This window comes from Danio aesculapii, chromosome 10, assembly GCF_903798145.1.
Source record: "Danio aesculapii chromosome 10, fDanAes4.1, whole genome shotgun sequence".
NCBI lineage: Eukaryota > Metazoa > Chordata > Actinopteri > Cypriniformes > Danionidae > Danio > Danio aesculapii.
The window spans coordinates 4213759-4241168 of record NC_079444.1 but is presented as its reverse complement, the minus strand read 5'-3'; the positions used below and the strand labels follow the sequence as shown (position 1 = coordinate 4241168).

The following is a 27410-nucleotide window of genomic DNA, read 5'->3' as shown; positions in this document are numbered from 1 at the left end:
TGAACATTCGAATCATTCTTGTTTAAAAGAAGAGCGAGACCGCATGCTACTATAGCGGAGCACACACATCTAACGCCATCTTAATGCGAGCGCTTTAATGGTCAAATACATGCACATTTGTGTCAGAGCGCGGTGTTTAGTAAATATTCATATTAACCCTAATTTGTGTAATAAACAAACAAGTTGAGAATCAAAAGACACGTGAAAGTGAAACCATATCAGAGTAAATTTCAGAGATTCTTAAAGTGACAGCGCAATATTCCTGCTGCCGCCTGTTTTTAGTATGAATCAAACAACAAATGGAGAAAATCCCTCACTGCTCTTGACTGAAGGACTTTTGTAGCTGAAGTTTGTTTTTCTTACAGTGAAGATGCTTAAAGCACAGTTTGTTTCATATTTTTGTTCTATTGTATTTATTACTCTTTCCTTATTTACAGGGAGGAAAATAACTGTGCATATATACAGTTAAAGTCAGAATTATTAGCGACCCTTTCCCCCCAATTTCAGTTTAATGCAAAGATTTATTTTCAACACATTTTTAAACATAACAGATTTAATAACTCATTTCTAATACCTTATTTCTATTATCTTTGCTATGATGTAAAGTACATTATATTTTACTAGATATTTTTCAAGATACTAGTATTCAGCTTAAAGTGACATTCAAAGGCTTAATTAGGGTAATTAGACAAGTCATTGTATAACAGTAGTTTCTTCTGCAGACAATCAAAAATATATATTGCGTAAAGGGGCTAATGATATTGACCTTAAAATAGGTCTCAAAATGTTAAAAACTGCTTTTATTCTAGGTGAAATAAAACAAATAAGCCTTTCTCCAGAAGAAAAAATATTATCGGAAATACTGTGAAAAATTCCTCTGTTAAACATCATTTGGGAAATATTTATATATATATATATATATATATATATATATATATATATATATATATATATATATATATATATATATATATATATATATATATAAAAATTCACAGGAGGGCGAATAATTTTGACTTCAACTGATAATCGTTTTGAATAATCGTGATAACAATTATGACCAAAATAATCGTGATTATGATTTTTCCCATAATCGAGCAGCCTAAGTCTAGAGTATTTTGAGTAAAATATCAAGCACCTGAATCGAGAGTAAATTTCTCACATGACAAAAATGCTGTAGTATAGTTAATTTTATAGTAAAGATTCGAAACAATACTATCGTGAACTATTTGAATTAATCTGCTGTAGTAATTTTCTAGTTAGTCTGGTAATATATTGTATTAATATAAAAAAAAAATTCAGTACTGTAATTTTGTACAACTATGAGGTACAGTATATTTCACTAGGTTGCTGTTGGTAGTGGTGTTAGTGAGGCCAGCAGGGGGCGCTCAACCTGTGGTCTGTGTGAGTCCTAACGCCCCGTGAAGTGGAGACGCTATACTGTCAGTGGACGCCGTCTTTCGGATGAGACATTAACCCGAAGTCCTGACTCTCTGTGGTCATTAAAAATCCCATGGCACTTCTCGTAAACAGGTGTTGTAACCCTGGTGTTCTGGCTAAATTTTCACTATCTGCCCTTACCATCATGGCCTCCTAATCAACCCCATCTATCGAACTGGCTCTATCACTCTATCTAGAGCTGGTGTGTGGTGAGCGCACTGGCGCCGTTGTCCTGTGGCTGCCATTGCATCATCCAAGTGGATGCTGCACACTGGTGGAGGTGTGGAGAGACCCCCCTCATTATTGTAAAGCACTTTGTGTGTATGTCCATACACGATAAATGTCCTATATAAATACATATTACATTACACTACAATATATCACAGTTTACTCTAGTAAAACCAAAGTAAAATACCGCAGTTCACTGTAATCAGTGAATGTTGCAAACAATATAATGCACTTTACTATAGTATTATTTAGAAACACTACAGTATTTACTATAGCTTATTTCTATAGTATTTGGGTGTTAAAATAATAAAAATAATATATATTTTGGGGTTCATTCATTCATCCCTTTATTAATCTGGGGTCACCACAGCTTATGTTTTATGCAGCGGATGCCCTTCTAGCTGCAACCCATCACTGGGAAACATCCATCCACACTCATCAATATGAACAATTTAGCCTCCTCAATTCACCCATACCACATGTCTTTGGACTTGTGGGGGAAACCGGAGCACCCGGAGGAAGCCCACGCGAAGAACATGCAAACTCCACACAGAACCACCAACTGACCTAGCCAAGGCTCGAACCAGCAACCTTCTTGCTGTGAGGCGAACGTGCTACCAACTGCGCCACCATGCAGCCTTAAAATAAGTATAACTGTTTGTTAACTATTTTGTTATTATTATTATCGATTGTGTTTCCCAGCACTGGGTTGCAGCTGAAGGGTATCCGCTGTGTAAAACCAGCCTGATCTCACGAGAAAACGTAAGTATTTTACGTTTTGTCAGTTTAGTGGCTAACTCGTACGAATTCGTTCATTTGTACGAAATTGTACGATTTTAAAAAGGAGGCGTGGCACCTAACCCCACCCCTAAACCCAACCGTCATTGGGGGATGAGCAAATCATACTAAATCGTACGAATTAGATCATACGAATTCATACGAATTAGCCAATAAATCAAAAAGTTACGAATTGCCGTTAGATTGTGTTAACATTAAACATATGCTGGATAAGTTAGCGGTACATTCTGCTGTGGTGACCCCTGATGAATTAAGGGACTAAGGCGGAAAATGAAGGAACGAATTATGAATTGTTATTGTTATTGTCTAAAAAACACTCTACAATACTACATTGAGATAAAAAAAAATGAAGTTTACAGCACAAAACACACACAAAACACACTCACGCACATTGTTTAATTTTATACATGAATTCTATGTATAAAATGTACAGTGTCATCTTTCTCCGACGTGAGTACTCCTGGGCCCCGTTTCAAAAAGGAGGTTAAGTAAAAACTCAGAGTTTGTTAACCCTGAAATGAGAGAAACTCTGGGTTTTTTGTTTCATATTGGCAGGTTTGTCAAATTGGAGAAAGCAGGGTAAGTCAAGCTTGTTTGTGAAAGAGAGGTAAATTTAACTCAGAGTCAGTTACTGTGGTAACTTACTCTGTGAACCTAACCTGGTCAGGAGCAGGTTTTATTCTGTAAACTCTGAGTCTCTGTCGGTCTCTTCTCCTTTTTTAAAGATGAAGCAATATTTCTCGCCTTAGCCTTACGTTTCCACCCTATTTTTATGTGCATTTTGGAGATGCGCATAAAAATCGATTGATGGAAACACCAAGATGCATATAACGTTTGAAAATAGGCAGAAAACACATGAGCATAATGGAGTAGGATAGGCTTTTTATTCGCTAAGAAAAGATGAGCATAAACTACGATGGAAGCACTTTTACTAACAAATTCCAGTGTGTATTAAAAAAGGTTTGTTATAGGAGATCATATGACAATGAAAATGTGTGCGAATAGACAAACCAGCAGGCTGAACACGCTGTAAAACATCTGAAATGATCATTCTAAAATGCCTGAACCATTTTAGTATTAATGTTATCATATTATTAATGACCTCCAGGGTGTCTGGAGCGTGTCAAGAGCGTCTGTTCTCCTCGTCTCATGGCTTCAAACGCCACCACATGTTCATTGCGTGTCACCATGAGGTGAAAGTCATTTATTAAGTAAAGAAAAGATTGACGCAGCTTCTTCTACCGCAGTAAATTCGGTTTTTACTGTTGATATTTGGCGCAAGTTAATCAGGAAGTGATGATATTGTTTTCTTTGTTATCCGCATATCTTTTATGCGATGTTCCAGTTTTGAACGTAAATTTAAATAGTATTTTTGTACGGAAACATAGCTATTACCTACTTTTCAGTCACACAAAGAACAAAGTCATGTCTTGTGTCTTTTGACGAGAATGGCTTGTGCTTTTTTAATGAATAATTAGCTTAAATTCACTGACCTTCGAAAGGGTACTGTAACTAGATCAATGGTATTATTACTCTTTCTAAAAGCTATTTTTTAGTTCTGCCTACATTCCAAATGTCATATCAGCCTCTATCATTTGATCAACAATAAGGGCAGACACACAAGTGCTCTGTTTACATCTTTTAAAAACTCTTTAGAGATATAAAAAGCTTTAGAAATGCTATCCTAAACTGATCAACATGTTAAATGAATCTTTCCATAGAACATTAAGCTAAGGATATCTACATTCTTGGTTTGTCAAATTTGTTGTAGAAGCTATGCAGTAGCCTATTTTATGTAATTTAATGCAATTACATCTGAAATAGCTTCAAAATTACGGCCAATTCCCCACTTTTGCAAGTGAAAAGTCAATAAACGTCACACATTACATTACTTATTTTATTATACTCAGGGGCGTAGCGACCGGGGGGGTGGGCGGCTTATGTCCCCCTCACTTTTAGAGACAGACTATTTAGAAACAGGTGATTAATAGTTATATGAACGTATGATCTCATACAGCCGTCCCCCCACTTTTAAAATGTCCACTACGCACCTGATTATACTTAAATATTTAAATACTTTAAATGTAAATTTACGCTTTGACTTGAGCAGCTATGTCTTCCCATACTAACTGTCTCTGTTTCACTGCTGCAGTGGTGTTGCTTTTTTAAATATATGGTCATATATGCTAAAACGTTGCATGAGCACATCAAGTTCAGCTGGAGAAAGAAATGCTGATCTCTTTTCATTTGGATGTTGCATCGGTGACGCATAATATCTGCGCTCCATTGATAATGCCTTTTTATAGCTGCGGTGTGCGCGCTTAACTCTACTCAAAGTTTACTGACCTAACTCAGATCAGCTATTCTGAAACCAAAACTCTGAGTTTTTAATTTCTCTGTGAGTCAACTCAGAGTTCAAGTTTAAACTCCGAGTTGGTTGAACCTCCGAAACAGGCCCCTGATGTTGTAATTACAACTAGCCAACTCGTAAAAACAAACTTCCCAGGAGAACACAGCAAATCTCTACAGGAATGAACGTTTCCTGTGACACACACATACAGTATGCTCAGTAAATAAAGTGTTCCAGATAAGTCACTAAGCACACGTTTCATTTAAATTAACCTGTCAGAGAGATTATACACAATGTTAAAAAACCCAGTGACATTTTTCTCCATGATGTCAGAATTATAGAATGACTACTGATAATCTTTAATTGGTGGTGCTATACCTCAAATCTGCATATTCTAGAAGGATTATCCTCTTCATCCGCAGTCGAGAGGAGGCTTTTCTGAGTATGTCAACAGAATTTTGGCAAAGAAGCCAACGTTTTTTTTTTTTGTAAACATTCTCGTATCGAGCAAGAAAAGGCTGTGATAGCTATTATGAAAAGCAGTAGGACGTGACATTATACAATAGCCTGGTGGAAAACACAGTCGGAGGGACAGCATATCAAGAGTGCTTTCTTCAACACTGCACTGTCAGGAAACAACTTCGCCAACTTCCAAACAAACTGCCTCGGGGTATACATTTCACATTCTCAGCACTCCTATCATTACTGATTTAACAGGGTTACTGTTAGCTACACTGATGCAGATAAACATGAAGCTGAGGAGAGAAGAACACAAGACATAATACTATTCCCTACACTGAAAGATCAGTCAGGTAGATAAATAGTACAGCTTAGCCATCAGGCAGTGTGTTGAATGTGAAATTGAAGCATGAAAGATAAATGACAAGGCATTTGCGCTAATCTTTTCACTTTGTATTGCTACATTGTTTTTGAAAACGAAACAAGTTTATCGCACAAAATACACAAATGTGACCCTGGACTAGACTTGTTCGTACGAAATTGTACGATTTTAAAAAGGAGGCGTGGCACCTAACCCCACCCCTAAACCCAACCGTCATTGGGGGATGAGCAAATCATACTAAATCGTACGAATTAGATCGTACGAATTCATACGAATTAGCCACTAAATCAAAAAGTTACGAATTGCCATTAGATTGTGTTGGTAAAACAAATGCTGGATAAGTTAGCGGTACATTCTGCTGTGGTGACCGCTGATGAATTAAGGGACTAGGGCGGAAAATGAAGGAACGAATTATCAATTGTTATTGTTATTGTCTAATGTATAATTCTATGTATAAAATGTACAATGTCATCTTTCTCCGACGTGAGTACTCCTGGGATAATTTCGCGGATAATTTCGGCAATAGGCAAATTGTATGGCTCAAAAAGATTGATTTTTCAATTATGTCAAAAATCATTCTAATACGAAGTAAATATCACCTTCTGTGAAGACATTTTGAAATTTTCCCACTGTAAATATATCAAAGCTTATTTTTTAAGTGTATCTGTATATGCATTATATGCATATGCAGAAATATGCATTGCTAAGAGCAGGACGGGCGGCCATATCAGTGACTGACAATTCATAGGAGGGCCGCTTTAACATTCAAGCACAACAAACAAATGATGTAATTTATGCACTTAGAGATTCTTCCCTAGAGTATAAGCAGTCCTACAGTATGTCTAGTCCTATATATGCAGCTGCTTTTTTTTTATTGTACATATTGAAGGGGTAGTTTAAATTGCCATGAAAATACTGCAATTTAATAATAGGCATAATAATTATTATTATTATTATGTCCCAAATCAATTGTTGCTTAACCAACAGTTTAACAGATAGCACAAGAACTGCAGAAAGCAGATTGGGTAACTTTAGCGACTTTACTGGCAATATCTTTCCTTTTTTTTTAAAAACTACAACAAAGATGAAAAAAAGATATATATATATATATATATATATATATATATATATATATATATATATATATATATATATATATATATATATATATATATATATATATATATATATATATATATATATATATATATATATATATATATAGTTGAGGTCAGAATTATTCGCCTCCCTTTGAATTTTGAAACTTTTGTAAATATTTCCCAAATGATGTTTAACAGAGCAAGGAAATTTTCACAGTATGTCTGATAATATTTTTTCTTCTGGAGAAACTCTTATTTGTTTTATTTTGGATAGATTAAAAGCAGTTTTTTATTTTTAAAAAAACATTTTTAGATAAAAACTATTAGCCCCTTTAAGCTATATTATTTTCGATAGTCTACAGAACAAACCACCATTATACTATAACTTGCCTAGTTACCCTAACCTGCCTAGTTAATCTAGTTAAGCCTTTAAATGTCACTTTAAGCTGTTTAGAAGTGTCTTGAAAAATATCTAGTAAAATATTATTTACCGTCATTATGGCAAAGATAAAATAAATCAGTTATTAGAAATGAGTTATTAAAACTATCATGTTTAGAAATGTGTTGAAAAGATCTGCTCTCCATTAAACAGAAATTGGGGAAAAACATAAACAGGGGGACTAGTAATTCAGGGGTGCTAATAATTCTGACTATAACTGTATATATATATATATATATATATTTCAAGCATATTGATTTTACTATATTTTCCTCCTGTTTAGTTAGTTCATTTAAAATTGTTTTGTGTTCACAATATAAATGTAAAAAGAGTCTGTAAAGCGACAGTGGTTTCACCTCTTCTCCCCCTTGGGGTTAACATCAAGATGGTATAGTCCAAGCGGCCATACCTGTTGCACTATTGTTTGAGCGGTCTTTTCCACCTTTTTCCCTTAACTAAAGAGGTATGCTCTACCTGTTCCACATTGAACTTGGCTCTGGTCATAAACAACACACACACATACATATTTAAGTTGAATTTTAATCATGTTTTATTGACTGATGTAAAAACAATATGTTATATTGTAGAATGTTATTTTTGTTGACAGTGTAATGGTATGAGCTGAAGCTGCCGATCTGTCACAAACATAATAACATTCTCTGTGCAGACTCAAAATGGTGTCCTCTCGTCATTTACAACACAACGCAGAGTAAAAGAGAGTACGGTTACATATATATATATATATATATATATATATATATATATATATATATATATATATATATATATATATATATATATATATATTCATTCATTCATTCATTTTCTATGCGGCTTAGTCCCTTTATTAATCTGGGGTTGCCACAGTGGAATGAACCGCCAACTTATCCAGAACATGTTTTATGCAGCGGATGCCCTTCCAGCTGCAACCCATCTCTGGGAAACATCCATAGACTCTTGCACTCACACACATACACTACGGACAATTTAGCCTATCCAATTCACCTGTACCATATGTCTTTGGACTGTGGGGGCATATCAGAGACATTTAGATCTGGTCAAAATCTGATTTGATGTTCTTCCATTGACTGAAAATGAAATTAAACCTGTTTCCTCTTGATTCCCAGATACATGGCCAGCACTTCTTTTGACGGCCTGAGCGGCTGCATCAGTGTTCAAGAGGAATCCACCATCATCTCTGAAAGCCATCACTTCATATGGAATCTACAACATGACCCAATAGGGAAGCCCATGTGGACCCGTCTTGGCAGCTGGAAGCATGGCAAGGTGGTTATGGATTATGGTGTTTGGCCCAACAAGAGACGGTCCCAGCCTGGAGCAGACTGGCGTCATTCCTCACGTCTACACTTACGAGTCGTCACCCTAGTAGAACACCCGTTCGTCTTCACTCGAGATGTTGATGAAGAAGGTTTGTGCCCGGCTGGCCAGCTGTGCCTTGACCCCCTAACAAATGATACAGCCTTACTGGAAAGTCTTTTTCAGGGTTTGCAGGGTGCCAATGACACCGTCCCGCTGGAATTTAAAAAATGCTGCTACGGTTATTGTATTGATCTATTGGAGAAGCTGGCAGAGGACATGGGGTTTGATTTTGACCTCTACATTGTGGGAGATGGAAAGTACGGAGCGTACAAGAACGGTCGCTGGACGGGGCTAGTCGGGGATCTCATGAGCGGTGCGGCACATCTGGCTGTCACTTCTTTTAGCATCAACTCAGCACGCAGTCAAGTCATTGACTTCACCAGTCCTTTCTTTTCCACCAGTTTGGGAATCCTTGTCAGGACTAGGGATACTGCGGCACCTATTGGCGCCTTCATGTGGCCCCTGCACTGGAGTATGTGGCTTGGGATATTTGTGTCTTTACATGTCACGGCTGTGTTCCTGACTTTATATGAATGGAAAAGTCCTTTCGGAATGACCCCGAGGGGTAGGAACAGGGACCGAGTCTTTTCTTTCTCCTCTGCGTTAAATGTTTGCTACGCAATCTTATTCGGCAGAACTGCCGCCATTAAGCCACCCAAGTGTTGGACCGGCAGATTCCTCATGAACCTCTGGGCCATATTCTGCCTGTTCTGCCTGTCAACATACACAGCAAATCTCGCAGCTGTAATGGTTGGTGAGAAAACCTACGAGCAACTCTCAGGTATACATGATCCCAAGGTAAGAGTAACTTGCAGTTGTCATTTTTAAAGGGGGTCAAATTGCCCTTCCGGCTTACCAATTGTTAGAGATAAAAAGGATATACATTATGGTTGATAAAAATGGTCCTCTTGCCTTTCAAGCTCCATCATCCATCACAAGGTTTCCGCTTTGGAACCGTTCGGGAGAGCAGCGCTGAGGACTATGTGAAAAAAAGCTTCCCAGAGATGCATGAATACATGAGACGATATAATGCCCCTACGACCCCTGATGGGATAGATCATCTTAAGTAAGTCGTAATCGTTATTGCAAAGTGGCATCGATCACTGAAGCAGCACTAATTCACTTGATGCCCTCTACCATGTCCTTTTCAGATGGCTTCCGTCTACTTACTGTGTCTTATAAATCCCTGGGGTTTCACTGTACAACAGCAGGAAGGAATTGACTTGTTTACTGATAGCTGGGGTGTGCTGAAACCCATATTACTGCAAATCAACAATTTTTAGATGCAAACTCAGTATTTCTTCTCATTACACACCTGCCTTGCATGTATTGGTAGTAGGGTATGTCATTTAAAGAAGTCATGAGCCAAAATTCTCTTGATCCTTTGGAAAATAAGAGTTAAAAGTTACGTTCTTAAAAAACCCGCAACAGGCAAAATCCATGTCAGCTTTATTTTTTACAATTATTATAGACAAGGGGTCTTAAAAAGTCTTACAAAGCCCCAAATTTAAATATTGAAATTTTAGGCCTTAAAAAGTGTTAAATTCACTGTTCTAGGTCTTAAATATTTTTGCACAGGTCTTATTTTTCCGATGTTCATGTAAACTAATGCTCATTTAAATTCTTTTTTGTTGTTGTTGCTTGGTTTTCGTGGTGTTGTAGTGTTTTATTTCACTAGTCCTAATGTAATTTGCGGTATTACGACTACAAATGAGACCAACATGCAATAGCCAATCAGCTTTCTGTTATTTGACTCGCGCGGCGGCAAATGTGACGTCATCGTTGTGTTCGCGGAGGTTCGCTTTCGGTGCGCACAACATGATTTCGGCTGGTGGAGTGAACAGATTTCAGGTGAACGGTTTGATTTGAGTTGAATATGAATCATTTTGAAGAGATTTTCTCTGAAACAGGTACACCTGTACAGTCATCTTTATGATCCGTCCATGCGTAATCATCATAGAGATAACCAGATGACCAATAATTTTTGCCTAAAAATTGCAACAGCAGTGGGAAAGGAGGAACGTTTTTGTAAAAGTTTGGAAAAACCTGAGGGATAATAAGTTTGTTAAAACAAAACAAAAAAAAAATAAGATGCTATGGCAAAAGTGAAAACCCATGTGGTTTTAATATTATAGAATATGTTTTTTCCACAATTTATAGGTTTTACACTGATGTATATGTTACAATTTTGAAGTTAAAACAATGTTATAGCTACAAACTAAAATTAAGAAACAAATTATGTCTTTGATAACTGGAAAAGAATATATGAACCTACCGGTTTACAATATACTGATGCTCAATTTCTAGGCTTTATTGGTGATAATGGACAGGATTGTTGGACCAATAATGCCTTTTTAGCTTATAAGAAGAGGACAAAAACTAGCCAGACAGTAATGTGTGAATTGTTGAGTGGGCAAAATAAAAAATAAAGAAGTCAGTATTTTAGTCAGTAGTTTTTGCCTTTATTCTTGTCATAATAAAAAATATATATAATTGTAGAGCAACGCATTTTCTCTTGACATTGATATTTAACTTTAATATGTAGGACTGTCCGAGATATGAACAAAAGCAAGTGATGCATCAAAGTTTAATAAAAAAAAAATCTTGAATGGTTATAAAACTTGATAATCATTATAAAAAAATTATGAAAATGATAAAAAAAGAATTCATTGAAAAATCTTGAACGATATTAATGATATGACGTAGTTCCGGAAACTTACTACTTCTACTGTTTTAACATCTGACTTTATGGTGGGTTTCTTTTGACTGCCCCCAATTTGTCGAAAAGGGGTTCGACAAATGTCCAGAACTTGTCCCAAACATGAGCTTATTTGTCCTATTTTGACTGCTATGCCATCATAGTAAGTGAAAATAACGCATTGAAAAGGCTTTACGATGGAGCGGAATCCTCTGTTGACTCATGACGTCAGCTAATCAGTTTTGGCCAATGTAAACTATTATTTTTCATGAGTCCAACATCCAGCTGCTAGATAACATACAATCTGATGTAAGTGAAGTCATCTTTCGCTACTGTATTAAATGGAGAAAACATTTTACAAGTAACTCTTATTCTAAATCTTGGACCTTATTCTTAAAACAAAAAATGAGCAATAAAAAGACGTGAAGCACCAATAACGGTCCATATTAACATTTATTTGACTACTAATTTGGCTGTTGTTGTTATGCATGAATTTTCAAATGTACTTTTTTTACAAGAGAGACTAGAAAAATTGTAAAGCTCTATATCATTTTTAATTCAAACGGCCAGGGAAAGATGAATGTGCTGGCCAGTTTGTTATTTACAATTTGCCTGACAATAGGCTTGTTTTTAATTTAAAACAGATTCATATATATTTCTTTCTAATAATATATGATGTAATAAATTTGTATTTTAAAATTTTCATATTTCTTTATTCTAAATCTTTGGTAAACATTTTTGGTACATCAAAAAGTGTGGTTATGATGACCATCCGACAAGTTAATCCAGCTAAAAATAGTGCTTAAAAATGTATTTAAATCTCATAATTAAATAGAAAATCACCTTTCACCGGGCTGGTTACAGGCCTGATCCTTACGATGGTCTTGTTTCAGACAGTTACAACCCTTTCTGCTTCATTGTTGAAACTTGCTCCTGTCATCCTTATGCTATTTTCCTCCTTCTTTATGTAACGAATCAAAAGATTTGTTTATTCTGAAATGGCGCCCTACAGCCGCATAACTTCTGTCTTCCTTTAGCATGTCCAGAACTTTTTGTGAGATGGTTAGCATCTTCCTCTACGTAGTTTTTGTTGATGGTTTCACTTTTATTTAAAGCTTTAGTATTCATGCAGCTGCTTTGTCCCAGAGACATCCAAAAGCAGAAGCGCAAACCGCAGCTAAATGTTTCGCATTGGACTACATTACAAACTCTGTGGATGGATATGTATTGTGAGCAACTTTGATGAAAACATACGGAGGAACACTTTCACATGTCGAGATGTATGTTGTATGTTTAGAATGTTCTGATTGGCTGGAGCAGACGTCGCACGTCAGCGCGTTGTAAAACCCTTTCCGCTGATTTTTCCTCTGCGTTCACTCAAAGCAACATTCTGGGGAAATTTCCAGTAATGGTAAAACCATAGGTGCGCATAGATTAATTTTTTATCTAGATTAATCTGACAGTAATCTTGGAGTTAATCTAGATTAAAATGGCTCATTTGAATATGTGTGCTACCCAAATAATGACTAAAAGTTAGTCTTCGAGAACGGGTTTCTCAAGCCAGGTGGCGCATTAGACCAGGGGCTTATCTCCTGTTTCCAAAATGCATCACAAACATCTTGAGAAACTGTTCTACTATGAAAATTGGTGATGAAAATAAATGATGTTCAATAAGATGTACTTGTGTTTACTAACTGAATATTCAGTTAAACATGAATTTTGAACTGTAGGCCTACATAAACTTGAAACAGTGATTTTTTATTACCCTAATCTGACTAAAGTCATAACTGAACTAAACAGAAATGGAATTAAGATGTGGAGTATGCAGATATTAGTGGCATCATTGAAGTAAACACTGCGATCAAACTATTACCGTCATGTACTGTAGGACTTTTCACCATATTTTCCGACAAGATCCACACGCGCGGCTGTCAGTAAAGGACCGCACGCACACACACACACACACACACATCGCGAAATGCAGTTTTTTTTTTTCCATTTGGCATGCGTTATTAAATTCCATAGCACTCTCACCAGTCCTTACTCCTTATTTGCGTCTAATAGCTCAGTTTGTCACGGGGGCATGAATGAAATGTTCATGATTGAAGGTGAAACTGCCGAACTGCAGTTAGTCACCCAAAATTACAGGAAACACTTCACGTAAACACCTTAGTTATATTATTGTCTATTAAGGCAAATAAGTAGATTACAGATGTCCATGTAAGTGTAGTCAGTAGTGTCTTCGAAGTAAGTGAAAGATCCAGAAGGGCATCCTGCTGATTTGATTCAAAAGGGCACTTTTTTTTGTCAGACGGCTCACTGGTTTGACTTTCATTTACTGTCGTTCATTTTAAAAAGCACCCACTCCATTTTATTTGTATATGTTTTACTCAAACGCATAAACTCTACAGGTGCCTGATAGTTAGACGTGGAGCTAACATTAATCAGATTCACTCTAGCGAACTGCATCCATGTTAGCACGTCACGTTTGATGCAGTAATTTCACTGTAGGAATACACACAGGTTCGAAGACTCATTCTCGCCCCCTACAGTGCAATTTGGCCAGGTATACATCTGCGCTAAAATATCAAGGGGAAAGTCATCATAGCTTGCGTAGAATAGACCCAGCTCCTAACTCAACTTTGAGAATAGATAAGCGGCGATATTTTGTTTAATCGCCCGATAAGAGTCTCATGTTTATGCAGCACGGTAACGCCGATAACGGTAAAAGTTCTCTTTCTGGAAAACTGCAGCAACAAATTTACTGTTATTTTCAAAAAGGGCCTGTTCACACATGATCCCTTTCCAGAAAATTGCCGATAATTTGGTCATGGAAGGCTGGTGTCCAGCAAAGTTTAGTTACAACCCCAATCTGACACACTAGCATTACTAGTAGGTAATCTAGCTGTTATTAGGCTTTCTAGATACATCCATGCAGGTATTTTAAGGCAGGTTGAAGCTGAAATCTGCAGGACACTGGCCCTCCTGGATTGAGTTTGGGCACCCCTAGTGTAAAACAAAAGACAAATTTCTTCTCCAAATTTCTTCTTCTTCTTCACACAGTTTTGAGTTTACTTCCAATAACTCTTTTTTTAAGCTACAGTGACGTTTTTACTTACAGTCACGAGTCTTTCTTGCAATTGTGAGTTTATGTCTCGCAGTTATAAGTTCCTATCCCATAACTTTGATTAGTTTTAATCATCGAATTCATATATGTTAACAGTTTACCTATTTCTCCTATTAACTAGTGGATTATTAACTGCTTATTACTTATATATTAGCTGTTTATTAGTACTTATAAAGTGCATATTCTACATAAATAATTCTACCCAATACTTTAACCCAACTAGTACCTAAATAACTAGTAAAAGTGTAACCCCGGCAGTCCTACACCACCGAACTCGATTCAAGCTGGGCGTCTGTCGCTAGAGCACCTTTAGAGGTCAGAGGAGTAAGGTTTACTAGCACAGCACCTACTGGATGGCCTCCGTTACGCTCACCCCCTAAACCTCACTCCCATCCGGGTCACGGCACCAATGTAACACCGCCGGTCCTACACCACCCAACCCGCTCCGAGCTAGGATTGAACCGGCGACCTTCCACATGGGAGTCGGTTGCTCTAACAAGGAGGCTAAAGACCATAGCCTCTAGTGTCTGTCGCTAGAGCCCCTTTAGAGGTCAGAGGAGTGAGGTTTACCTGCACAGCACCTACTGGCTGGCCTCCGTTACAAAAGCAGCAACTTTATTGAGCTAAAAGACTTTGTTAATAGCTTTGAATTTGTTAATGAGGTTATGAAGCTTAAACTACAGGATTTGTTGAGCTAAAGTTAACTGTTGCTTAGTGTGGAAAGACAATTTTGACTTAAAGTATTTATTGTAGGAATGACAGTTTGCGGGATTCCAGTGGCAAGAGTTTCCAAACAACATCACTTGCATGTTCGACAGGCCAAACGTAACTAAATTTAGATTAGGTTTTCCTCCTTTCACATCCTCTGTTGCGAGTCAGAAACTCTTCTTTTGAGATTTCACAACCTTCGGGACACGATTTGATGCAGTCCTCAAATCTGACCACACACTCCAAAATATTGCCACTGTGTATAATTCCTTCAAGTAGGGCAGAATGAATAGATTTCAGGAGAAGTAGATGAAATTTGCAACATTTTCCTAAGAAGGTTAACCAGCTCGCTCTTTTTAAATCAACCCAGCATGTGTTTTTGCAAGATAGCATACTTGAATTGCGAAGGATAAACAAGGATATGTACCAGCTGGTGGTATAGCTGTGTTATGGACTTATGAGTGTGTGTCTAGCTATTTGGATCTAGGACTAATTCACTGATTCAGCATCAACACCAGTGTCAAAAGTTCACGATGACTGCAACACCTACGAATAACACTAAAGCGTTTGATGTAATTTCAGGGATGATCCCCAAAAGCTTGATGCTTTTATAATGGACAAAGCTCTTTTAGACTATGAAGTGTCTATTGATGCAGACTGCAAGATGCTGACAGTGGGAAAGCCTTTTGCAATTGAAGGCAAGTAAATAAATTCTTCTTACTCCCTTTTATTATTGTTATTTTATATATATATATACAGCAGATTCGAGAGCGAATGAACTATTGGGCTCATGCTGATAAATAATACATTTCTCTTCTTTTGACAGGCTATGGTATTGGGCTCAAACAGAACTCCCCTCTGACTTCAAATATCTCAGAGTTGGTCAGTCAGTACAAATCTGATGGATTTATGGACATGCTGCATGATAAGTGGTACAAGGTGGTGCCGTGTGGTAAAAGAAGCTTTGCAGTCACTGAGGTAAGTCATGATACTGCAGAAATCCAGAGTTTATTTCTTGGAATTCAGACTTCTTCACACAGTTTTGAGTTTACTTCCAATAACTCTTTTTTAAAGCTACAGTGACGTTTTTACTTACAGTCACGAGTCTGTGTTACAATTGTAAGTTTATGTCTCGCAGTTATGAGTTCCTATTTCATAACTTTGATTAGTTTTAATCATCGAATTCATATATGTTAACAGTTTAGGTACCTATTTCCCCTATTAACTAGTGGCTTATTAACTGCTTATTACTTATATATTAGCTGTTTATTAGTACTTATAAAGTGCATATTCTACATAAATAATTCCACCCAATACTTTAACCAAACTAGTACCTAAATAACTAGTAAAAGTGTAACCCCGGCAGTCCTACACCACCGAACTCGATTCAAGCTGGGCGTCTGTCGCTAGAGCACCTTTAGAGGTCAGAGGAGTAAGGTTTACTAGCACAGCACCTACTGGATGGCCTCCGTTACACTCACCCCCTAAACCTCACTCCCATCCGGGTCACGGCACCAATGTAACACCGCCGGTCCTACACGACCCAACCTGCTCCGAGCTAGGATTGAACCGGCGACCTTCCACATGGGAGTCGGTTGCTCTAACAAGGAGGTTAAAGACCATAGCCTCTAGCGTCTGTCGCTAGAGCCCCCTTTAGAGGTCAGAGGAGTGAGGTTTACCTGCACAGCACCTACTGGCTGGCCTCCGTTACAAAAGCAGCAACTTTATTGAGCTAAAAGACTTTGTTAATAGCAAAATTGTGTCTTAATGGTAGTGTGAAGTGCTAAAAGACTTAGTCAGTGCTTTGCTATAGCAAAATTGTATCTTAATAGTAGCGTGGAGTGCTAAAAGACTTAGTCAATGCTTTGCTAATAGCAAAATTGTATCTTAATGGTAGCGTGGAGTGCTAAAAGACTTAGTCAATGCTTTGCTAATAGCAAAATTGTATCTTAATAGTAGCGTGGAGTGCTAAAAGACTTAGTCAATGCTTTGCTAATAGCAAAATTGTATCTTAATGGTAGCGTGGAGTGCTAAAAGACTTAGTCAATGTTTTGCTAATAGCAAAATTGTATCTTAATGGTAGCGTGGAGTGCTAAAAGACTTAGTCAATGCTTTGCTAATAGCAAAATTGTATCTTAATGGTAGCGTGGAGTGCTAAAAGACTTAGTCAATGCTTTGCTAATAGCAAAATTGTATCTTAATAGTAGCATGGAGTGCTAAAAGACTTAGTCAATGCTTTGCTAATAGCAAAATTGTATCTTAATGGTAGCGTGGAGTGCTAAAAGACTTAGTCAATGTTTTGCTAATAGCAAAATTGTATCTTAATGGTAGCGTGGAGTGCTAAAAGACTTAGTCAATGCTTTGCTAATAGCAAAATTGTATCTTAATGGTAGCGTGGAGTGCTAAAAGACTTAGTCAATGCTTTGCTAATAGCAAAATTGTATCTTAATAGTAGCATGGAGTGCTAAAAGACTTAGTCAATGCTTTGCTAATAGCAAAATTGTATCTTAATAGTAGCGTGGAGTGCTAAAAGACTTAGTCAATGCTTTGCTAATAGCAAAATTGTATCTTAGTGGTAGCATGGAGTGCTAAAAGACTTAGTCAATGCTTTGCTAATAGCAAAATTGTATCTTAATGGTAGCGTGGAGTGCTAAAAGACTTAGTCAATGCTTTGCTAATAGCAAAATTGTATCTTAATGGTAGCGTGGAGTGCTAAAAGACTTAGTCAATGCTTTGCTAATAGCAAAATTGTATCTTAATAGTAGCATGGAGTGCTAAAAGACTTAGTCAATGCTTTGCTAATAGCAAAATTGTATCTTAATAGTAGCGTGGAGTGCTAAAAGACTTAGTCAATGCTTTGCTAATAGCAAAATTGTATCTTAGTGGTAGCATGGAGTGCTAAAAGACTTAGTCAATGCTTTGCTAATAGCAAAATTGTATCTTAATAGTAGCATGGAGTGCTAAAAGACTTAGTCAATGCTTTGCTAATAGCAAAATTGTATCTTAATAGTAGCGTGGAGTGCTAAAAGACTTAGTCAATGCTTTGCTAATAGCAAAATTGTATCTTAGTGGTAGCATGGAGTGCTAAAAGACTTAGTCAATGCTTTGCTAATAGCAAAATTGTATCTTAATAGTAGCGTGGAGTGCTAAAAGACTTAGTCAATGCTTTGTTAATAGCAAAATTGTATCTTAATGGTAGCGTGGAATTTGCATTGTTTATTCGATGTTTGATGTAATCTCAACCAAACAATGAAGAGAGGGCGGCACAGAGTAGCTCTGCTCCTTTTTTAAATACAGCCAATAGTGTTTTGTTTTTATCACAGCTCTGCCGGTGAGAGTAGTTGAGCTCAAGCGCATCAAATGAAAAGCAAATGAGAAGCTTCTTGAAAGGGGGTGGAGCATGTTAAACAGCATCATGGTAGTTGTAGCAATCATGTTGTGGCAAACGTGTAGTTCCAATGCAATTTCACTGCAATTCATAACTTTTTTATTTAGTGGCTAATTCGTACAATTTCGTACAATTTGCTCATCCTCCAATGATGGTTGAGTTTATGGGTGGGGTTGGGTGCCAGTCCTCCTTTTTAAAATCGTACGTTTTCATATGGCTGAACTCTAACCACTAAACTGACAAACCTGACAACCTAAAATAGTTACGTTACGTAGTTCTCCAGCAATCTGCATATTCTGAAAAAAGTATTCAAAGATGATTCCTTGAATTTACTTAATTTTTTTAAGTTAAGTGGTTGTAAACAATTTGTTTATGTTGAATTTAAACAAATAAATAAAGTTGAACATTGCTAAATTTAATTTGTTTGTTTAAATTCAACACAAATAAATTGTTTGCAACAATTTTGCAGACATTTTTTTCAGTGTAGGCTAGATCAGTGTTTCCCTACCCTTTTCCCGGAGGCACACTAACAGTACATAGTTTTGGTGTTTCTCTTATCTGACCCATTAACTCCAGGTTTTGGAGCCTCTTCTAATGTTCTGATGAGTTGATTCAGGTGTGTTTGATTAGGGAGAGGTTGAAAATGTGGACTGTTGGTGTGCCTTCAGGAACAGGGTTGAGAAACACTGGGCTAGATCACTGGTGATCGTGACAATTGTGATTATTTTTTTACTTAAAAAATGTTTATATTTTTACATTTATATTGCGCTTTTATAGACACTCAAAGCGCTCTACACATTGGGGGGGAATCTCCTCATCCACCACCAGTGTGCAACATCCACCTGGATGACGCGACGGCAGCCATATTGCACCAGACCGCACACCACACACCAGCTGATTGGTGGAGAGGAGACAGAGTGATGAAGCCAATTATGAAATGTGGATGGTTAGGAGGCCGTGATGGACAGAGGCCAGTGGGCAAATTTGGCCAGGATGCCGGGGAATTTTTAATGACCACAGGCCTCGATTTAACATCTCATCCGAAAGACGGCGCTCACTGGGCAGTATAGAGTCCCCGTCACTATACTGGGGCATTAGGACCCACACAAACCACAGGTTGGGCGCCCCCTGCTGGTCTCACTAACACCACTTCCGGCAGCAACCTAGCTTTCCCAGGTACTGACCAGGCGTAGCCCTGCTTAGCTTCAGTGGGCGACCATGTGAGAGTTGCTGCCGGCTAGAGCTAGCTGAATCTTCAACTTGAACCATCACCTGATTCAAGTGATTCAAGAGCCTGGACGAAGATATTTTGTAAAGGATAATGACAATGATTTGTTCCTCAAACTGATTTTAGGAATCTCTTATGATACTTTAGTGTTTGTTTGTTTTATTAAAATTGATATCTACTTAAGTTTTCCAAAATACCTCCAATCACATTTGTCACTTTAGACAATACCCTAAATAATAATCAAAGTTCTATGTGAGGAAGACTAAATACTGACTACATTTTATTCACAATGAACCATCGCTCTCTTCTAAACTCGACTTTCTGTTGTCACTGCCAGACTTTACAGATGGGGATAAAGCACTTCTCAGGGTTATTTGTCATGCTATGCATTGGAGTGGCCCTGTCTCTCCTCACCACCCTGGGTGAACACATCGTCCATCGCTGGGTGATTCCGAGAATGCAGGAGTCCACACAGCATAAGTACTGGCTCCACACCAGTCAAGTAAGTTCCCTCCTTGCGTTTTATTGCACATAATTACATGTCCTCTCGGCGACACGTTGTAGCACTGAGGGAATGACTGCTTTGCTCATTATTCACTTTGCAATTCGCAGTGCTTGGCTTTAATAACGCCTAATTTAATTGTTTTCCAGAGATTACATCGAGCACTTAACCCGACTTTCAAAGAAGACAAATTGCAGACAGTTGCAAAACCTGAGAAAAGGTAAACCGCTTTCATATCAAAAGTACATCCAGGCAACCCTAAATTAATGTTCTGTGCTGTTTTGCTGGTTGATAGAAATTACATTTAATTAGCTTGATCTTTTGACATCATATTGTTTTAAAAGAGGAAACATCCTCTTACAGGATTTAATAGTATTTCAGTCTTTACACTTTTGTTGGTCTCATTAAGTTCTGCAGTTAAATATTTGAATGAAATATTCTACAAAGGAATAAACACATCTGACTGAATAGTATGCGAGAAATAGTTGATGATGGGCTGTTGAATTATTATTTTTACTAATGATTCAACAGATTAAAGTCAATTATTTTGCTTCTACTGTTACTTAAAGAGCCCCTATTATACATTAAAAAGAGTCATATTTTGGTTTTGGGGGTCTCCAACAACAGGCTGATATGCATGCGAGATCAAAAACACTTCCATTGTCTTATAATCTGCATTTATTTTTATCTATTTATCCCAGCGACTCCCATATGAATCGTTCAGCGATTCATTTGTTCCCAAACCCCTCCTTAGCGCGAAGCTAATCTGCGCTGATTGGACCGATGACAGTCTGTTGTGATTGGTCGACAGCATTCAGCACGAGACAGAGTGAAATGCCCACCTCGGCTTATCAACAATTTTGAAGTAGTCAGAGTACAGAGTGTATGTGTGAGCATACCTGCCAACATTCCTAGGAGTCTCCCGTATTTCAGACCCATGTCCAGCCACCCACCCATTTTGTTATGTATCCCAGATAATTCACATAATTTCAACCACTAGCAATTTGGTATGGTCTGTGAAAGCCCCAACATTCGTATAGGATCCGATCGCAGCGGCCGCCCGAGACATGCTTCATAGTAGTTACTAACACCATAGTACACAGTACCCAGTTCTCAACAGTGTTATCAGGGCTGGCACGTCCATAGAGGTGACCTAGGTGGCTGCCTTGAATAGTGAGGGAGGCGTCGGCGAACCCCCCAGTCCTCACTTTCATCCGCGTCACCCACCCCCTCTCTTCCGGTCCTCACTTTCATCCGCGAACCGGTCACTATATTTTTTACTTTCAGGTTGAGGGTGGTGTGATCTCCGTTTGCCTGGAGCGCCAGTTATTCGGACACCTCACCCCGAACTTAACCCCCCCCCCCCCCCCCCCCCCCCCCCATATATATATATATATAGTATAAGAAGTCTTCACATACCATGACATAATGCTATTCTCTGGTACTGCACAAAAGTGATTGGCTACCATCTGCACTAGTAAATCAATCTGATTGGCTGATGACTGCTTTGCCGCTTGAAAGGTTTAAAACAGCAAACAATGAACTCAACGTGACTTGACAGACCTACAATTCAGTTCGGCAACCTCACTCTATTCAAAGTCAATGGAAAGCATTATCACTGACGCCCCATTGTGAACCATGCGTAAAAGAAATGCAAAAGCTACGCAAGAGCAAGAGATACATTTGTATGAAACAATTAAGTCAAAAACAAACATGATTGTTTCAGGAATTTTTCTTCTCTTCTTCATTTAACACTGTTGGTTAACATTGGGGGCAGGGTGTAGTGTACCCAACTAACAGTAATGTTTCATAAATGTTGTGTAAATGTTAGAACACAGTGTTATTAAAAGAACACAGGAGAAAGTAGTGTTATATTATGTAGATTTTACATATAATTACCCACATTATTAATAACATTGATAGAAAATTGTGACGAGAACATTATTTCATCATATATTTACCATATACTTACTATTTACTATAGTAAGCCTTCCACAATAACATTTAATAACTTACTGAGAATGTTAGGGAAATGTTCTTAAAACATTCATTCAGCATGAGACTGAAACGTTACGAAAACATTTTGAATAATGTTCTTATAACCAAAAAAAGGTATGTCCATGAACCAACATAATACATATCTGTAGCCAGATGTATGAGTTATTCAGAGTCATATATATTAAGTTTGTATTTTTATACTGATATTGTATTGTATTGTATTGTATTATTCTTGTTCTTAAGCTGCAATGTTGGAAACAACCAGCAAATGCCATGGAACTCTTTGGGAACCCCCAACTGCAACAGACGAAAACTGTCCAATCAAGAGGGACAAAATGACCTGGAATGCTGCCATTGTAAAGAACTGCTGTGTTCACAGGAGAAGAGGCAGCTTCCATTACAGGCCACTTCTAACGGAAGAACCGACTTACTGGGTCTCGCCCAGAACCCAATTGTACAGGAATTAACAGACCTGGAAACGCAAATCCAGCTTATCAAAAAGCAACTACAGCTTGCAATGAAGAAGAAAAAAGAGCTGGAGCAGTATCAGAAGACAAAGACTTCAACCGAGTCCTAGACTCGTGGAAGATTTGGCTGGAGTTTTATGAGTTGCGTTGTTCAAAGTCTTGGACCTACCGGTTGATTAATTCAATTGCAGCTCCTAAGGGAAGCAAGACTTTCTCAGCACTTTCTTCGAAGCCTTTTTGTTATTTGTTTTTATGTTTCATTTCTCATTGAACTGAACTTGAACGAAAGGACATACGGGAAAATATGAAGTCAAAATTGGATAAGCAGTGTGTATTTCTGTATTCCCAGAAGTTCAGTTCTGGGAATACCTTGTTTTTAATGCAGCGACGTGACAAAGACAGCGAGTAACTGCATAAAAGGAAGACATTTATGTGTCAAAATGACATTTATTTAAGGTGTCAAAGTGATGTACGGTAGCATTTCCTGCATATTGATACGCAGGGCTGAGAAGATTTTTTTTTTAAAGAAGAAAGCCACACAGTTTTCTCTGTAACAAGAAAGTGTTAACCTTGAACACGCTGTCAACCTTGAGTGGTTATGTTTCTATGGATTAAAATGGCTTTGAGATATATTTCTGTCAGTTTAATTTCTTTCAGATAACATCAAATATGTTCTTTGTCCATTGGAAATATTATGAAATGTAAAATTATTAACCAGAAGCAAAAGAATAGTGGTGAGATGATGATGGATGGATAAAGGTTAACTCACACCACACTGACAGACATCAATGGTTAATGTCCATCGAGCAGTGCAGTCCAGTATGCACTTACATCCATTTTCACTGTCAGAAGTACTAAAAAAAGTGAACCGTAATGTACCACTATTTTGGGACTCTTTCATAAGAATACTTAACACAACAGTAGAGCACTAAAGGGTGGAGCTTAAGATTGTCCACCAAAATATCTGATTTTCCTGTTTTGGGTTCCAGTATTTATTTTAACCAATCCGGTATTAACTTGTCCTAGGTGACTACTTGCACTTCGTGAGCTGTGTGGGTTTATGCAGACATTAGTTAAGACCATTCAGAAACATTATGATCCTCTTATGCTGGCTTCACACCAAACGCAGAGCACTGCGTCCCTCGCTCTAGTTTACTCACAGGATGTTTTTCCCTCGCGCATTTACACTGCTGGGCAATAAGTGAAGTTTATTTATAAACTAATTTCGGATCATGTGCTTATGGTTGCTTGCAGCCAGTCTCGAATTATCCAATTAAGGATTTACCAATCAGACGATTCCTAAGCCACTATAATTACCCTAAGTTCCTTATAACAGCCATCTTCGTTTTAAAGAATCCCCCCTTCCACTCCTACTCCTCCGCCTTTCCTAGATGAGTGGCACGGTGGCCCAGTGGTTAGCACTGTTGCCTCATGGCAAGAACGTCACTGGTTCCAGTCCTTACCAAGCCAGCCAATGTTTCAGTGCAGAGTTTACACGTTCTCCCCACGCTCACGTGGGTTTCCCCTGGGTTCCCCGGTTTCCTCCCATCGTCCAAAAACATAAGTTAACTGACTAATCCAAATTGGCACCATATACCGACATGCTCCTAGTAAGTAGTTATCTCTTAAGAGCAATCACTATCTGTTCATTAGCTACTACAGCAGGGGAGTTCTCGAGAGCTCAAACTCCCCTCTTGCCTTGCAAACGGGAGGGAGCCCCAGGCTTGAGGATCTTATTTCTCCTGGGACAGCATGCCAAACAAGCTTTATAATCAATCATCAGCTAAGTGTGAACTCTTGAAACCACCTTTACTGACATTTGCGTTTACTTTGCTGAAGACTTGAGAGCTGAAGATCATTGCCCGAACCCGAATTAACCCAACGGGTTCGGGCTTAATTTCTATCATTTTAGATGGGGTAGGGCCGGGCTTGGGCTCGCACAGTAAATGACCAATCATGTGTTGCATTTCTACTAGCACGAGAAAGTAAACAAATCATTTGTTACAACATTAAAATCCATCCCTGCAAAGGTGAAACAAATGATGGCGGAGAATTCATAAAGAGCGAATTTTGACTGCGGTCAGGCCAGCCGCCAGTTTAAAAAGAACAGTCATTCAAGCCGCCAAGGTAATTCGCTAAGGTATTACGATAGAGAGCTAAACAGCAATGTACAGCAATCTGACAGGGAAGATGACGAGGTCGCTCACTACATTGAAACTGCTGTCATAGTTTTGCCCGACTGATTTATGAAGAGGTCCGAAGAGCCATGCTGCCTAAACAGCCATTACTAATACTCAATGATTTTTTAAAGAGGCTAAAGAGTCTATTTCCTTTTGTGTAATGTGCAATTCTGTTTGAAAATTTGCAGCCATTTCGCTCTACAGAAATCAGCAATACATTAAATCAGAATACCAAAGGTCAAAATCAATTTTACGGTGCCGTATGATCATACAAATCTTGTTCAGGAAAATGTTAGGGTGCTAGAAAGAACAAAAGCAGAGGAGAAATGATATTCAGCAGATGTTCATTATCACAAAGACGGAATCTGAATCCTGAAGGTGAAGCTGGCTCCTCTGTGGCATAGTTAAACCATCCTAACACGTCTACAGTTCACGGCTGCTTCAGCACCCTGCTGCTTCAACATTCTGCATCTGAAACCCTTGGGAGATTTCTTAGGAGATTTCTGTCAACTTTGTATAATAATGACTTAAGGGTGAAGATGCTGAAATCAAGAGTAACTTATGTTTAAATCACTTAAAACAATAGTATTAGTTTTAGAAAAGACAGTTCACCCTAGTGCACAATTAATTGTTAAAAATAAAGATTACAATCTAGACTGTAATTCTAAAACGTCCATGATTTGCATATGTCTATTAAAGGATTAGTTCATGCAGAAATGAAAAACTATGTCATTAATTAGTCTCACTCTGTCATTTCCTTCCTCTGAGACCCTCAGACATATTCAGAACACAAATTAAGGTATTTTAGTTGAAATCTGAGAGCTCGCTCACAGAGGCGGATGTAACCAATAAGCAAGGTAAGCTGCCTCTTAGGGCCATAGGAAATCTGAGGGCCAATAAATAAATACAGTACCTAGAAGTATGAACTACAAATTATTTATGACATCATTTTCTGTCATATTTTGTATGGTGAGGGTCCAAAATGTTTGTATTTGAAAGAATAAGGTGTTTCATGTTGTCCTGCTTCAGCCACGGCTGGGCCTTCTCCAGCCACGCTCAAGCCACATCATGGTCTGCACTAGCCATGCCTGCTCAAGTCTCGCCGGTGCCTGACCAAGCCATGTCTGCTTTTCCAGAGACCACTCAACATAGGCAAGTCCATCCAAAGAAATGTATTTTTTTTTGTGTGTGGGGGGGGGGTACTATAGTACTCAAGCTCCAGGGGTCGGTGCCACCCACAAAGCCTGCTCTGCCGGTGCCACCCACAAGGCCTGCTCTGCCGCCCAATGTTGCCAGGCCTGACTCAGCTCCACGGACCAGTCCTGCCTCTGCTCCACGGCCCAGGCTATATATATTCCCTCTTGTTTCATTGTGCCTTGTCTAGCTTTATATGTATTTACATTGTTCCTCTGTCAGGGAGTCTCTTGTGTTTTCATGCCATACCATGTGTTTGTTTCTAGTTTGTTACGTTCATGTTTTGTTCGTTCAGTTCACTGTAAATAAACTGCACTTGGGTTCACTTAAACTCACCGTCAGTGGTCATCCATTACAGAAAGCTAGACCTAAACCATGAACCCAGCAGCCAAAATTTTGGAACTGACTCAAGGCCAGAGGACTATTGAGCACTATATTTTTGTGAACTTTGTTACCTGGTGCATTTTAATGAAGTGGCGGTAAAGGACATTTTTTAGGTTTGGACTTAATGAACCATGGAGATCAAGGCTGCCAGGGGGAAAAATACATTTTTCACTGGTTTAGTACTTTGACTATGCGTTAATGAATAGTGTTTCTTCTCTCACTGTGGGTCCAGTGGAAGAACACGGCAAACCTTATGCTCCAGCCACGTCAGGGCCTGCTCTAGCCACGTCATGATTTGCACTAGCCATGCCTGCTCAAGCCTCGGCGGTGCCTGACCAAGCCATGTCTGCTTTTCCAGAGACCACTCAACATAGGCAAGTCCATCCAAAGAGTTTTTGGGGGGCACAATAGTACTCAAGCTCCAGGGGGCGTAGAGCTTGAGTCACCGCCCAGGCTGCTTGCTGTGCCGATGCCACCTATGCTGCCTGCCCTGCCGGTGCCACCCACGCTGCCTGCCCTGCTGGTGCCGCCCATGCTGTCTGCCCTGACGGCGCTGCCCATGCTGGCGCCGCCCACGATGTCTGCCCTGCTGGCGCCGCCCACACTGCCTGCTCTCCCGACTTGCCATTGAATTTGGGGTAGTTGAAATTACGGGAGTTTTCTGGGATAAATAACAAAAGGAGAGAGTGGCGGGAGATGGGCACAATTGTAATTTACTAGAACTTCTATGTTAAGCTGCATGCTTTGACACAATCTACATTGTAAAAATGCTATAGAAATAATGATGAATTGAATGGAGATATAGCTATTGAGAATAGCCCTGTAAAACAAAATAATGTTTTTGGTTTCTTTTCTGGCCTTTGAATGTTTCAGAACCATTGCTGTCTATGGAAGATGAGGGAGCTCTCAGATTTTTCATCTACAATATCTTAAAGAGCCACTATTATACATTAAAAAGGG

The 27410-nt window shown here is 38.5% G+C and overlaps 1 protein-coding gene across 1 annotated transcript in view; it reads left to right on the top strand.

Moving 5' to 3' along the window:
* Positions 1-23307, top strand: part of LOC130236794 (glutamate receptor ionotropic, NMDA 3A-like) — a 35609-nt gene extending 12302 nt beyond the window's left edge. Inside the window, exons 3-9 of the mRNA XM_056467556.1 lie at positions 8324-9374; positions 9497-9642; positions 15692-15807; positions 15936-16087; positions 20063-20227; positions 20377-20447; positions 22469-23307. Of these exons, the coding sequence (XP_056323531.1) occupies positions 8324-9374; positions 9497-9642; positions 15692-15807; positions 15936-16087; positions 20063-20227; positions 20377-20447; positions 22469-22802 (2035 nt within the window). The 3' untranslated portion in view covers positions 22803-23307. The remainder of the gene's footprint in view (positions 1-8323; positions 9375-9496; positions 9643-15691; positions 15808-15935; positions 16088-20062; positions 20228-20376; positions 20448-22468) is intronic.
* Positions 23308-27410: the final 4103 nt, after the last annotated feature.